The 12,779-nt window shown below is 54.2% G+C and overlaps 1 protein-coding gene across 6 annotated transcripts in view; it reads left to right on the top strand.

Annotated features, from left to right (window-relative positions):
* ARHGEF10 (Rho guanine nucleotide exchange factor 10) overlaps window positions 1-12,779 on the top strand; it is an 87,112-nt gene that overhangs the window by 25,469 nt on the left and 48,864 nt on the right. For all 6 annotated transcript variants that reach the window (XM_032329070.1, XM_032329072.1, XM_032329068.1 and 3 more), the window contains 4 exons: window positions 1,196-1,259; window positions 5,416-5,492; window positions 6,658-6,714; window positions 11,213-11,376. In XM_032329070.1, the coding sequence (XP_032184961.1) occupies window positions 1,196-1,259; window positions 5,416-5,492; window positions 6,658-6,714; window positions 11,213-11,376 (362 nt within the window). The remainder of the gene's footprint in view (window positions 1-1,195; window positions 1,260-5,415; window positions 5,493-6,657; window positions 6,715-11,212; window positions 11,377-12,779) is intronic.

The following is a 12,779-nucleotide window of genomic DNA, read 5'->3' as shown; positions in this document are numbered from 1 at the left end:
CAGAGAGGGAACTTCCGAGTGTGCTGACCTTCTCCTGACCTCTCCTATCCAAGGTCTCGTGTCTGAGCACACAGCAAACCGGGTGCATCTCCTTTCTTGAAACGGGGAGCACAGGGGAAGAACACATCATTTTGGGTGGGCAGTGAGACGAGGCTTGGGTGGTGTGCGTTTGGGGGTGGGGACTGATGCCCTGGCCCAGCCTTGGGGCAGCCATCCCGGTGCGCAGTGTGGTTGCTGCCGGTTAATGTCCTTTCTTCAACACTTTGTCTAGTAGCTTCGTCTCTTGGGAGGTCCTGGGGGTCATTCTTCGGACAGCATGGTGTGGGAAGAGCAGTGTTTGGAAGGGGCGCAGGGTTGAGTTCAGATCCCGACCCTGCCTGTGACCTGACCCGTGGTCCGTGGCAGATGCCTACCGTTCGGTGGCTTTGAGAACACGGCGAGTCCGTGTCCGTGTGGCCCCGGCTGCACCGCTGGGGGTTCCCACCACCGAGGAAGGGCATTTGTTAGTAATGAGCAGGACCAGGGGACCGTTTATCGCCGAGGTCTCCACGCTAAGTACACTGCACCCCGCTTTCCTGGACAGCAGCGCGCCGTCGCTTCTTTCTTAAAGGCTTTTTGTGGACGGTGTCCCATGGGGCCGTTAGCGCCCATCCTCAGTTGGGCTCATGGCCTTTTGTCCTGAGCTCATCACCCTCTTGGTAAACCAGACCCAGATGTGGGAGAGCGGCCGTCGGCCGGGACACGTGTGCCGGACTCGTGTGTGCGTGTGCCCGTGTGTGTGCGTGAGTGTGCGCGAGCACGTGCGTGAGGACGTGAAAGGTGGGTTGTCAGATGCCAGGGAAGGGACATCGTCCCGTGAGACCTCTGGAGGCTGCCGTGAATCGTTCAGTCGTGAACCCCCGTGCGGAAGTTAAGCACTGAGAGGAAACTGGTTTCTTAGTCGCTCAAACTCGGTTTCTTTGGGGCACGGCTAATTCCAGCTGTTTCAACGGCCTTCGTGTATCACTTTTTACTATAATCCTATTTTAAATGCATTTTATCTAAAACCTGAAAAACCTTTAAATCTGTCAGTCATTTTTATGGTAAGATAAGCTTATCATTGAAAAAAATATAAAAGCATCTTAAGGATAAAAATCCGCTTCCTGAGCATTTTACCCTAAACCTAAACCCACTGAGTTTTTTCCTTTCCTCACAGAAACTCAGGAAGCAGCAGAAGACAGCCAGTTTACTTCTTTACGTTCTGAGGATCCAGCAAGCAGGTATCTTGACTAACTTCCGTACGTGCTCTGAGTTCGTGACCCTTTCCTGAGATGTGGAATGCAGCGTACGGGGGGCTGGCCTGCCCGCCCTCGGTGCTGTGAGGCGACCGGCCAGGCGCGCCCCCAGCCCGAGACCCTCCCTCCCAGGTCCGGGACCGCTTGCTGTGTCACCCGGGGCTCCCAAGATGGGCTCGCCAGGATACAAGGACCCCACAGGCTGTCCCTTGTGTTCTGGGGAGACAGGCCGTATGGGGGCACAGGCGGGTCGACCAGGAGGCTGCAGCCCTCCTCGGGGGTCCGTGTGCTTTAGTGTCAAAGAGGGTCTCAGCATCCTGTGGGGGAGTGGGGCTTTTCCCCGCGTTGGACCCACCTCGGTCTGGAGTCCTCCAAACTGATCTGATTGTAGATCTTTCATACCGCTTGCCTTCAAAGACGCTGTCGTCTGCATGGGGTGCCCCGCGAAATCCCCGCTTCCCGGCGAGCTCCTCCTCGGGTTCCAGGACCCCGGTGCGAGCTCACTTGCAATACCACGGACTGCTCTGTGCCTTCCCTCGTATTTCCTGTGTCCCCCCTGCTGCTGGACGAAGGGTTTTTCAGAGATAAAGACCAGGTGTACCAAAGCTTAGCGTGCGATGTGCTTGGTGTGTGGTAGGTGTGCCCGCGTGCGGTTGCTGGGCCGCCGTGCTCGGGGAGCCACGCACCACGCCTGTTTCGAGTGTCCTGTCCTGTGGGTTTTGGCACATTGCATCGTCCGTCCTCAAATTGTGTTAGAATCTACATAACGTAGTATTCTGCCATTTTAAGTCTACAAGCCAGCGGCCTCTTGTGTGTCCACGCTGCTGTACAAGCGTCACTACTCTCTGCTTTCAGAATTTTTCATCTTCTCAGACAGAAACTCCCCGCTGGGTGGTAATCTACCGTCCCCCTGTCCCGGCCCCAGAGAGCGTCCGTTCCGTGCTGGGCTACGAGCTTGCGTGGTTGAGCTGCCCCTGGAACTGGACTCACGGCCGTTGTCCCCGTGTCGGGCTCATTTCCCTTCGGGTCACATTCGCGGGGCTCTCCCGTGTTGCGGGATGTGTCAGGGCTGCCTTCCTCTTCAAGCGGGCACCGGGGCCCGAGCACCGGAGTGCCTGCCTGCTCCCGGCCCGTCGGCTCTGCGCCTGGGGGCGGAACGGCCGGATCTCGGGTGAGTCTGTGTCAGGGACCGCGCCGGTCACGTGGACGGTCCCGCCTTCTCCGTAAGATCAGGAGCTGATTTTCCATTTTTAAAGAGCACAGCCGTACCGCTGAGTGGGGAATGGTCCTCGTGGTGGTTTTGATGTGCGTTTCCTTGATGAGCAGCGACACGGCCCCCCGCATGCCGTTGGCCCGTTTGTGTGTCGTCTTTGGGGAGATGCCGTCAAGTCCTTTACTTACCTCCGAACTGGGTTTTGGTTGTTGTGGAGTTCTCGGTGTTCTTTATTTGCTCAGCGTTAATCCCTTGTTGGGCACATGATTGGTGAACGTTTTCTCCTGTTCTGTGGGCTGCCTTTCACTCTTGGTAGTTTCCTTTGTACAAAAGTTTTCGATTTTGATAAAGTCTAACATATATTTTTCCCTTTCGAATTGCCTGTGCTTTTGGCTTCCTGCCCAGTGAGGGCCGGCAAGTCGGTGCCGTGCGGCAGTCTCACCGCATTTTCTCCCAGGAGCTTCGTGGTTTAGCCCGCGGGGCTGACGGATGTTCTGATGGTGGTCGGGTCTGGCTGATTCGAGGTGTGCTTATGGCTCTCCGGCCCGGCGGTCCCGGCCCTGGGCTGCCAGGGCGACGTCTCCGGCTGTCCTGAGCGTCTTTCGGTCTTCGGTTCTGTACATTTTTGCTTCACTTACTGGGGCCCCTTAGTCGGTGGTGCACGTGTTTCAAATTGTGACATCTCCTGTCGTACGGAAGCGTCTGTCAATCTGCAGTCTCCTCCTTTGTCTTCTGGAACCTTTGACGCGTTAAGGGCCCTTTTGTCTGAGCGGCGTTGACCACGTGGTGGCGTGTCTGCCACCTTACCTGGTTTGTATTTGGTGCCTGGTGTGCGTGTTTGTTCACTTTCAGCCTCGTTCCTTGGATCTTCCTCTGCTCAGCATTTCCTGAGTGCCCGGCACGTGCTGGGTATCCGAGACAGGAGAGCACGTGAGCCAGTGTCCGTGCAGGCATCGGCAGAGCAGACGGTGAGAGCGCAGGCTCCCGTCTGGGGCATCCTGATCGCCTTGGCCTGCGGTGCTCACGCTCACTTGGCTTTTCCTTTCGGGCAGCGGGCTGGCCTCTGGAAGTAGGCGCACCCCTCCCCTGACGAGTGGGGTCTCTGGAGAGAGGTGCACACCTGCAAGGTCTTTCTACCTGGATGAGCTCGCGAATGTCGCCTGCCGCATCCAGGACCTTCGTGAGGACCGAGGATGATGAAAGGCGCGTTGTCCCTGCTGATGTAGACTTCACTCTGGGTCGTGGGTCTGCCGGAGGACCATGAGTCAGACCCAGAAGGGCGTGAAATGGCGTGAGAGGCTAACCCCGACCCGTTCTCCAAAGCGCGACCTTGTTTGAACGTATAGAAACACTCAGGAATTGTTTGAAATATTGTCTGCACTTGCTTCACATGTTCTCTGTTTGCTTAATGTTACTCTGATGTAAGTTCAGATGTAGAAGGTGAAAGCGTTTTCTTTCAGTGCGACAAGTTCCTCGACGCAGTGCAGGGCGGACTGCGGTTCTAGCCTCACGGGCGCCCGCAGGGCTCCCCCCTCAACCCCGGGCCTCTCAGTCTTGCAAACATCGAACCTTTCACGAGACCTTTTAGCAAACAGAAATGACGATAATGGAAGAGACCGTCCTGCAGTGACCCCCCCCATCCCTGTCATTTACTGTGAAGTGTGGCATCAACTCTCTGATTCTTTTTTCCATATGGAGGGTCTCCAGCGCGTCCTGTGCTCTCTCGGGGTGCTGACCCCGTGTTCCAGTGTCTGTCCGTTCCCGTGAAGGGCTTTACGCGGCACCGGTGTTTGTTTGCAGCATGCCCCCGAGACCGCATGCCCCCAAGACCCGAATCGCAGCTGTGTTGGTGTTGTCAACAGCTGTCCCTCTCCCCGAGGTGGCCCTCCATCTGCTGAGGGAATCTGATTCCTTCTTCCAAGTAAAGCATTGCCATGGCTTCCATCACCTGCAGAATGACATCCCTGTCCCTCTGTGAGACCCTGTGGCTTGGCCCCTGGGGCCCCGCGCGGTGAGCGGACTGCCCGATGTGCCATGAGCGGTGTTCACTTCTGGTGGCGGGTGTGGTGTTGCTCTCTCCGCTAACCTGTTCCCGGTGGTCAGGAAGGCCTGTTGGTCACTCTGGTGTGGCTTTCCGGTTGGCACCGCGTATGGCACCTAACGGAAGACCACTGGGGTCCTCTAGAGCAGGGACGTCACATCGTCTTCTGTCTGTGGTGCCAGGTCCTGTGCCGTGCGGACGGTGAGCCTTCAGCGGCATCATCGGTAGCGCGGAATGGAAGTTCGAGCTCGGGCTCTGTGTTGAGAAGCCGCAGCTGGGTCTTAAACTGGGGACGTGCTGATTAGGACCCGCTGAGTGAGGTGCAGAAGCCTCCTGCATGTGTCCGTGGGAGCTCCCCCCGCCTCCCAGTGACTGGTTTGGGGAACGGAGAATCCCAGGGTGACTTTGATGGAAGGCACAGCTGGGGCCACCCACACGAGAGCAGTGGGGTCACCAGATCTATCCCTGACACGTCCTAGGCCCAGGAGGTGTGAGCTGGGGGAAGGGGGTCCCGTGCCGCAGCAGATACAGAGCAAGGTCACCAGCACCTGTCACTTATTAGATGAGAGTGGAAGAGAGGTCACTAGCTTTTTAAGGGCTTAACTCCTAAGTGTTGGTTTTACAAGGTGCCCTGAGAAAGTGGAGCCGGACGGCACGGTGGGAATCCCAAGCATGGGTCCTGCTGACAGGTCTGGACTGCGGGTGTGGGCAGGCGTGCCACACCGTGAAATGCACGGGCAGCAGCTCAGAACTCAGAGCACCCGTGATGCTGTCCGGGGAAACAGAAGGGGTACGGACCGGGAAGCAGGGGTACCCTTAGGGGACAGCCTGTGGCCTCATGACGGGAAGCGTCCACTGTTGTGATCTTGTGGTCTGTTTTCTCTTAGCGACGACCGGGCGCACAGGGAGGACAGTGCCCTCGCCCGGTGGGTTGCGGACCCGGCCAACACCGCGTGGATGGAGAGTAGGTACCAAAGCCACCAAGAGCCGGGCGGGCCCCGCCCCCGCCCCCGTGTGTGTGTCTGTCGGGCTCTGCGGATCATCCCGTGGCCTCTTCAGGTCGAACGCTTTAGAAACATCTTCACTGACCCCAAGTACTGACCGGTGCTGTCCCGGCTCTCCGCAGCCCTCCTCTCCCTCCCGTGGAACCCCTCTGCTCACCCCATCCCTGCAAGCAGTTGTTCCTCGTTGGTTTCTTCCTCACACAGTGTCTGGGTTTTGTCGTGACCGTCCTCTGTTTGGGGACCAGTGCTGTGACCCGGGCCCATAGTCAGCAAGTCACCGTGGGACATCACCCAGATAGGTTTTTCGGGATTCTCACTAAGATGCTTCTTCGTGCTACCGTTTTGAAAAGGGGGTGGGGGGCCCAGACGGCTGGGGGCCGGTTAAGCCAGCCGACCGTCCGGTGGCAGACCGGATCTTCTGGTCCACGTGGGGTTTAGGAAGTGCAGCTATTTTTAACTACGTGTGATTTTTAATTTTTAAAGAAAACTAAATATGGTTTTTCTAATTATCTCTTTATTTTCCACGGGCTCACTAATTTCTGTGTCATTATTTTATATGATCGACTTCCAAGGAAGAATTGTCTTAACTGTCTCCTCATTATTAAATTATCTTCCAGGATGTGTTTTTCTGGTTTTAATTATGACATTGTCGAACAAAGAACTTAGCATAAGTAGATGATTCTGCTAGGGGCTGCTAAATTGGGCTCATTACAGGATGAAATTAATATCTTCCAGTTCTCTAGAGAATTTATTTCCAAAGTAAAATTTGTCTGACTTTCCCTTTACTCGTTTTATTACATCAGAGGCAGCTGGTTAGAATAACGCACAGGTCAGGTGCGCTAAACTCTACCACAGTAAAAGAATCTGGGTATAACTTTTGATTCCCCACAAAACTTCCTGTCAGCCAGAGTCCCAGCTGGGCCAAGTAGCGTGTCATCCTTCCTCCCAAGAAAACATCCTGTCCCAAAAGCAGGGGTCGTGCTCCCGTAGGTCTCACGAATTAGCCCTTACCAACTGACTTTCAGAGTAATTACAGCATCATAGGAGACTGTGGTCGGTCCCAACAGTGTAAACTGTACTTGGTGAGTCGGGTCAGGTTTTCACGTGTCCCTCTTTGTATTCCAGATTCTGAAGAAGCCATTTATGATGACGTGCCAAGAGAGAATTCGGACTCCGAACCAGGTTTGAATTGTCTGTGACCAAGTTTTAGAGGGTTCAGTTATCAGTGTTTCCTTCTGGGTGTGAAAAAGCACTCGTCAGCCTGCACACAGTCTGTAGACACACAGCTTACGTGTGTTTCATGGTCGTGTTTTGTATGTTGTCTAGGGTCTCCTTGGTGCCATGCAGTGGATTATTGGTCTGTGCGCACAGGTGTGGGTGCTTCCATTATAGGCCTTTAATGAGGGTGATTGATAAACATAAAGGAGCAGAAAGAGTTAAAGATGTGAAAAATAGGAATGGAAATGTAAAAAAACGTGGAAGCTGTGAGTACCAGCATATACGTAGTAAGTGACTTAAATGAGAAAATAGAAGAAAGGCGTCCTGATACTTTTCCAGAATTAAAGAGTGACGTAAGTTCTCAGATTGCAGAAATACAAAATCAAAGCCGGGTCCAGCCTGAATCCGTACCCTGGCCCGCACACAGCTCAGTCCCCAGTTCCAGAACAGGAGTGTGTAAAAGAGTAAAACAAAGGCAATGTCAGACAGAGACTGGGGAGACCGAGACAGAGACTGGGGAGACCGAGACAGAGACTGGGGGGACCGAGACAGAGACTGGGGGGACCGAGACAGAGACTGGGGGGACCGAGACAGAGACTGGGGAGACTGACTGCTGGAGCCTAAAACGATTTCACGTTGCATTCCAAGGAGAAGGTGCTGAGCTTAACGAGCTGTCGAGAGAACAGAGAGCAGATAATGACTTTGTGAGCGAGTCCAAAGCAGGCGGTGAGGAAGACAGCCCCATGGTGGTGTTCCATCCCCGAGTGTGGCCACAGGGTGGGGCTAAAGGCCTGGGCAAGGCACTGGCCATCTGGGGAGGCGGCGGGCTGACCCTCGCTTCTGCCGTCTGTGCGTTTCTCAGCAAGAGGGTGTGAATGATGATTGTGCATGTTTTGCGGTGATCGTTTGGGTCTGCATTTATGGGCGATCACTAAGAGAATAGAGGTGGGTTATTTAACTTCCAACCCAGTAGAGAAAAACGGAGTCTGGGCTGTAAGAAACAAGAAACGTAAAATAAGAAAGGATGGCGAATAGTATGAGAAAAGATGGCAGAATTAGTCCGAGGATTCTGCTCTTTATAGTAAAGATAAATTGAGTCCAGTTGGCCCTAAAAGAAAAAAACCCAGATCTTGGGTTGGATAAATTCACGGTTCTAGGCACAGATTTTAATGACAGCTGAATGTGGACCCAAAACATTTGTAAGTAAATGGATGGAAAAAGAAATACAAGGCCACTTCCAACTACATATCGTAGCCAGTATTACTCTCATCTACTGGACGTTCGTCTGTGAAATGTTAGGCGTAGAGCCCTTCCCAAGAGAGAACCGTACCCGTTCTAAACTTGTGTGCTCCTAACAAGACTGTCTCCAGTCGTATAAAGCAAAACATGCCCGAGATGGAATCGGCCGTAGTTGAGTACGTGATCGGAGCAGATTTTAAGAAAGCTCCTCCCCGTCCGTGGATACTGGGTGTAGAGTAAGTGAACTGCAGAAGAGCGCGGGATACTGTCTACGGAAAGATCCTGTATAGAACCCTGAAGCTGATTGTTTCAGAACGCGCTTTTTTCCCAAACGCATGGAATATTTGTAAAAATTATATAGCATTTTTCAGAGCAATTGTGAGCGAATGCCAGAGAATTAGTGTTCATACCTCATTCTCTGATTTTTAAAAAAATCAATAAAAAGAAACATTTGAATATTAAAAAATAGCACTAATATCTAGCTCATAGACAAGGCTGAACATAGGATGGAAATAAAGAATATTTGACTTGAATAATAGTGAAAACATTACATAAATTTTTATGGGATACTTTAAAATAATGAATTATAGACACAGTGGCATTTGTTAATAACAGAAGAGAGGAAAATAATGAGCCAGATTCCAACTCCGTTATATAAAAGAATAGCAGAGGGAACTCAGAGAAAATAGAAGAAAATAAAAATGGTAGCGGCACCTGGGTGGCTCGGTGGGTTAAAGCCTCTGCCTTCGGCTCAGGTCATGATCTCAGGGTCCTGGGATCAAGCCCCGCATCGGGCTCTCTGCTAGGTGGGGAGCCTGCTTCCTCCTCTCTCTCTCTCTGCCTGCTTGTGATCGCTCTCTCTCGCAAATAAATAAAATCTTTTTTTAATAAAAATGCTAGCAGCAGACTTGATAAACAGAAAACAAAGAATGGAAAGTTATCAGCATAATGAAAGAAGAGCTCTGTAAAAGTGATATGAAAGTAGACAAGCCGCCGGTAGTGTTGGGAAGAAAGGGCCTTCCCTTTCTGTGGATCAGCCCAAGCTCATGAGCATCATGAAGGGATTCTGGAAACGACGTGGTATCATTCAGTTGAAACACTTGGCCTGCATCTGACGTAGAAAACATTGATGCATAATGCTTCCCGATCTAGAATTAATTGCTTAACTGATGTGCCAGACAGCCCGCCGAGACCCACGTCCTCGTCCCAGAGGGGCTAGACCATCAGGTGACAGGCAGCTCCTCTGCTCTACACGCAGTTCCAGCGGACCGTAGAGGACAGAAGCAGGTCACTCCTGAGGGTCTCAGTAGAAGCTTATAACCCCCTTCACGCAAAGGGGCGATGCTGAACATCCTAATGAAAATGTAAAGAAATAAAATCCAGCAGTATCCCAACAGACAAGCAAAAGCCCACCTTAGCCCTTTAGATTTGTCTCGGGGGTTTATGGATCCCTTAACATTAGCAGGTTCTTTGACCATCTTTTCCACAGGACCAGACGAACGGACATAATCCTTACCCTCATCTCAAGACATGCTTAAAATGCACTTGATAGGATTCAGTCAGTGTTAAAAGCTCCTAATAGGAGGCAACATCCTCAGGCTAAGAAAGGACGTGTTCTTGTAATCACGCGTCCTTGTAATCTACATCCAGCTAAATGGTGAGTTAAAACACGTGGTAATTTATTCATTCTGCCCTGTGTTGGGACGCTGTCACACGCTGAGCACTGATGCAGGTTCAGCCAACAGACTCGTCCCTGCCCTCCAGATTCCTACGTCGAGGGAGAGACACACTTAACATTTGGGCCCCTTCGGAAATCAAACAAGTGTTTTCTGAAGGAGTGTGCAGGCAGGTATTTTATTTAAATGCATGCTGCAAATGAAGTGGGAATTAAAGACTGTTTTCTGCAAAAACAAGCTTGAAATTTATTTTTGGGTAATTTGTGCATCCAGGTAGGCCCTTCCCAACCCAGACGGGGTGACCTGGGGCCTCCCAAAACCAAAACGCCAGCCAGAGGTCTACCAGTAGTCTCCCTAGTGAGGGTGCCAGCCATTCCGGGTAGAGCCAGCCGTGTCCCTGTGAGGACAGTGCCGTGCAGGGCGCCGACGTGTATGGTGTGTGTGCTTTAAGTCCCACGTCAGCCAGCACCCTCCCTTGTTAGGATCACAGAAGGTCCTGGTCCCCTCAGTGGCCCTTTGCTCTTTGCTTATTAAATGTTTGGTGGCACAAACATTTTGGAAAAAAAAAACAAAAAACAAAAAACCCACTTCAGTAAGACCTAGCTAATGTGCAGATGGTGATACAAACTGGTGGTTCCCTGGCAGGTGTGTTTTCTGGAGAAATTCTTGCCCATGTCAAGGACACGTGTGTAAGGGTGCTTGTCTGTGGCACGGTTTGTAAAGAGCAGAAGAGGCGGGGAACACAGTGGCCCCACACCGGGGGAAAGGATCCATATATGGCAGTGAATTCTTACAGCAGACATTGTGCTGCAGTTAAAAATGAGTAAATGACATATATATATATTTACAAACACACACGCTTAAAAGTAGGGTTGAGCAAAAAGCAAGACCCCCAGGGGTAGGGTGCAGGTACGCTTACGTTGGATGGGTACCTCTGAGGTCAGTGGATGCCCGTGGGCCGGGACTGCTTTGTGCTGACCTGGGGGAGGGCACAGGGCTCTGGCCATGCGTGGGTCGCTTTGTGCTGCTGCCTCCGTGGGAGCAGGCGCTGCCGTGGCGTAGATGGGGCCCGCAGACTGGCCCGCTCCATGGTGCTCTTTGGTGCACGTAAAGTGTTTGGTAATTAAACATGTTCAGTGAAGATGGCACTAGATATTTGAGGTTCCCTGGAAGTATAATTGCAGGATTCAGGCTGCCCGGGACCTCGGCTGTCTGGTGAACTGCAGACACAGATGTGTCCGAGGGAGAGCGGAGGCCCACGTGCTTTGTGCGAAATACGGCCTTAGAGGGTGAAGTTCCGTCGCAGCCCTGGGAGGACCCTCACGCGGGGTGTGACCAGTGGCCCTCCGTTTGCCCCGGGGCTGGGGGCTCACGGGGGCTCACGACCCCTCGCGCCGCTGCCCCGTCCCTGCGGTGCTGCGCGGGCCCTGGGGGTCCGACGCGCCTCCCACCCCAGCTCTCGAGGCTAGCGTGAAGCCGCCCACACGCACAGACCCTAACGAGCTGATTCGGCGTTTCGTGTTTTGCTGTGGCCGGTCCGCCCTCAGAGGAGACGGTGTACGACGCCGTGGAGGACGGAGGCGAAGACGGGGGCAGCTCGGCGGAGTGCGGCTGGAGCTCCAGCGAGTTCGAAAGCTACGAGGAGCAGAGTGACGCCGAGTGCGGGAGCGGGGTCCCCAGGTCCTTCCTGCGCAGCAACCACAGAAAGCAAGTATGTGTTGGGGCTGTGCGGGGGCAGCTCAGCGCCGTGCGCCGTCAGCACGAGGGCACGTTTGCTGCCGTCACGTGTCGCTGCTTGTGACGCGGCCCACTTAGCGTGGGGAAGTGCAAGCGGGAGTGCAAGGGGCCCCGGCTTGCGTCTTGAGCGTAGCCGCGGCGGACGTTCTCAGAGACACACCGAGAGGCCTCGGGGACCCCTGCCCGCATCACCTGTGTTGTGCAGACGGTCACGGCGCGCTGGGCACGCGGACGGCCTCGGTGTCTGTGAGACGCCCGTGCTGCCGAAGGACAGAGCCCCAGAGCGGCCTCCTCCTGTCCGGAGGGGAGTGTGTGCGCGTGTGCACGTGTGCGTGTGCGCGAGTGCCTCCTGGGGTCTGGGGAGGAACTTCAAGGGTCAGAGTGTGAAATCCGGAGCTGGGCGGTGGTCCGCGGTGGCCCTGGACTCACTCGGTTGGGCGGACCCTCTTCCTGAGATGCGTGGTCTCGTGGTGGTGGCTGTGCCGTTGGGGAAAGGGGTGAAAGGCGCTCATGGCCGTGTCCGCAGCTGCCCGTACTGCCCGTGTGAGGCCGCGCGTCAGGCCGCAGGCACACGGAGGCAGCCTGATTCTGTGCGCACCCGCCTCTCTGGCCTAGGGCCGGGGTTAGGAGAGGAAGAGTGCGCTGCAGCTTCCCGCTGGCGGCGGCTGGATCATGTGCCGGTCAATGGGCCTCTCACGCGCTTTCTGAGCCGAGCCTGCCTGCCTTGCCCCCTGGGTTCCCTTGCCCACGCCCCGAAGCGCAGAGGGAGAGGTGGCTCTCGAGTGCGGGATGGCCATGGGGCATGCTCCTCCCTCCCCTGCCCAAGCTTGGGCACGTCCTGGGGCGGCCGGCGGCATGGCCGGCAGGAGGGATGGGCTGAGGGAAGGCCCAGGCGTTCTCGTTCTGAGTCGTGATTTTAGAACGGCTCGCTGAGTGCTCTTGTGCTTGGCAAGTCAGCTCAGGGAGGCTTTAGTGAACATTTGCATCAGGCGTCTTTTCCTGGGTCGACACGGGAAGCATTTGCGGAGAAGTCCCGAAGCCTTGGTTTCTGTATCGGAGATGCGCGACCCCGTGGGCAGTGCCTGCAGGAGTCCTGCCCTCCCCTGGCCGAGACGACGTGACGTCAGTTGGAGACTTAGAAGTCTGTGCTGCCCGTTCCCAAATCACGACACCCTGTATGTGGGGCAGTCTTGAACTCGGGTACCTTCTGCCTTGGTGCTGACCCAGAAGAATAATTTCATACTTTTCTACTTGCATGTTGGGTCATTTTAATGTCCTCAGAGTGCACAGGAATGAGGTCCCAGAGGCGTCGGTGCCCGTGTTCGCTTTTGTCTGGCGTAAAAACGTCCCCAGTCTGCCTCCTTCTCCCCACATTTG

This window comes from Mustela erminea, chromosome 21, assembly GCF_009829155.1.
Source record: "Mustela erminea isolate mMusErm1 chromosome 21, mMusErm1.Pri, whole genome shotgun sequence".
Classification (NCBI taxonomy): domain Eukaryota; kingdom Metazoa; phylum Chordata; class Mammalia; order Carnivora; family Mustelidae; genus Mustela; species Mustela erminea.
Note: the sequence above shows the minus strand (reverse complement) of the source record. Positions and strands in the feature narration are given on the sequence as shown.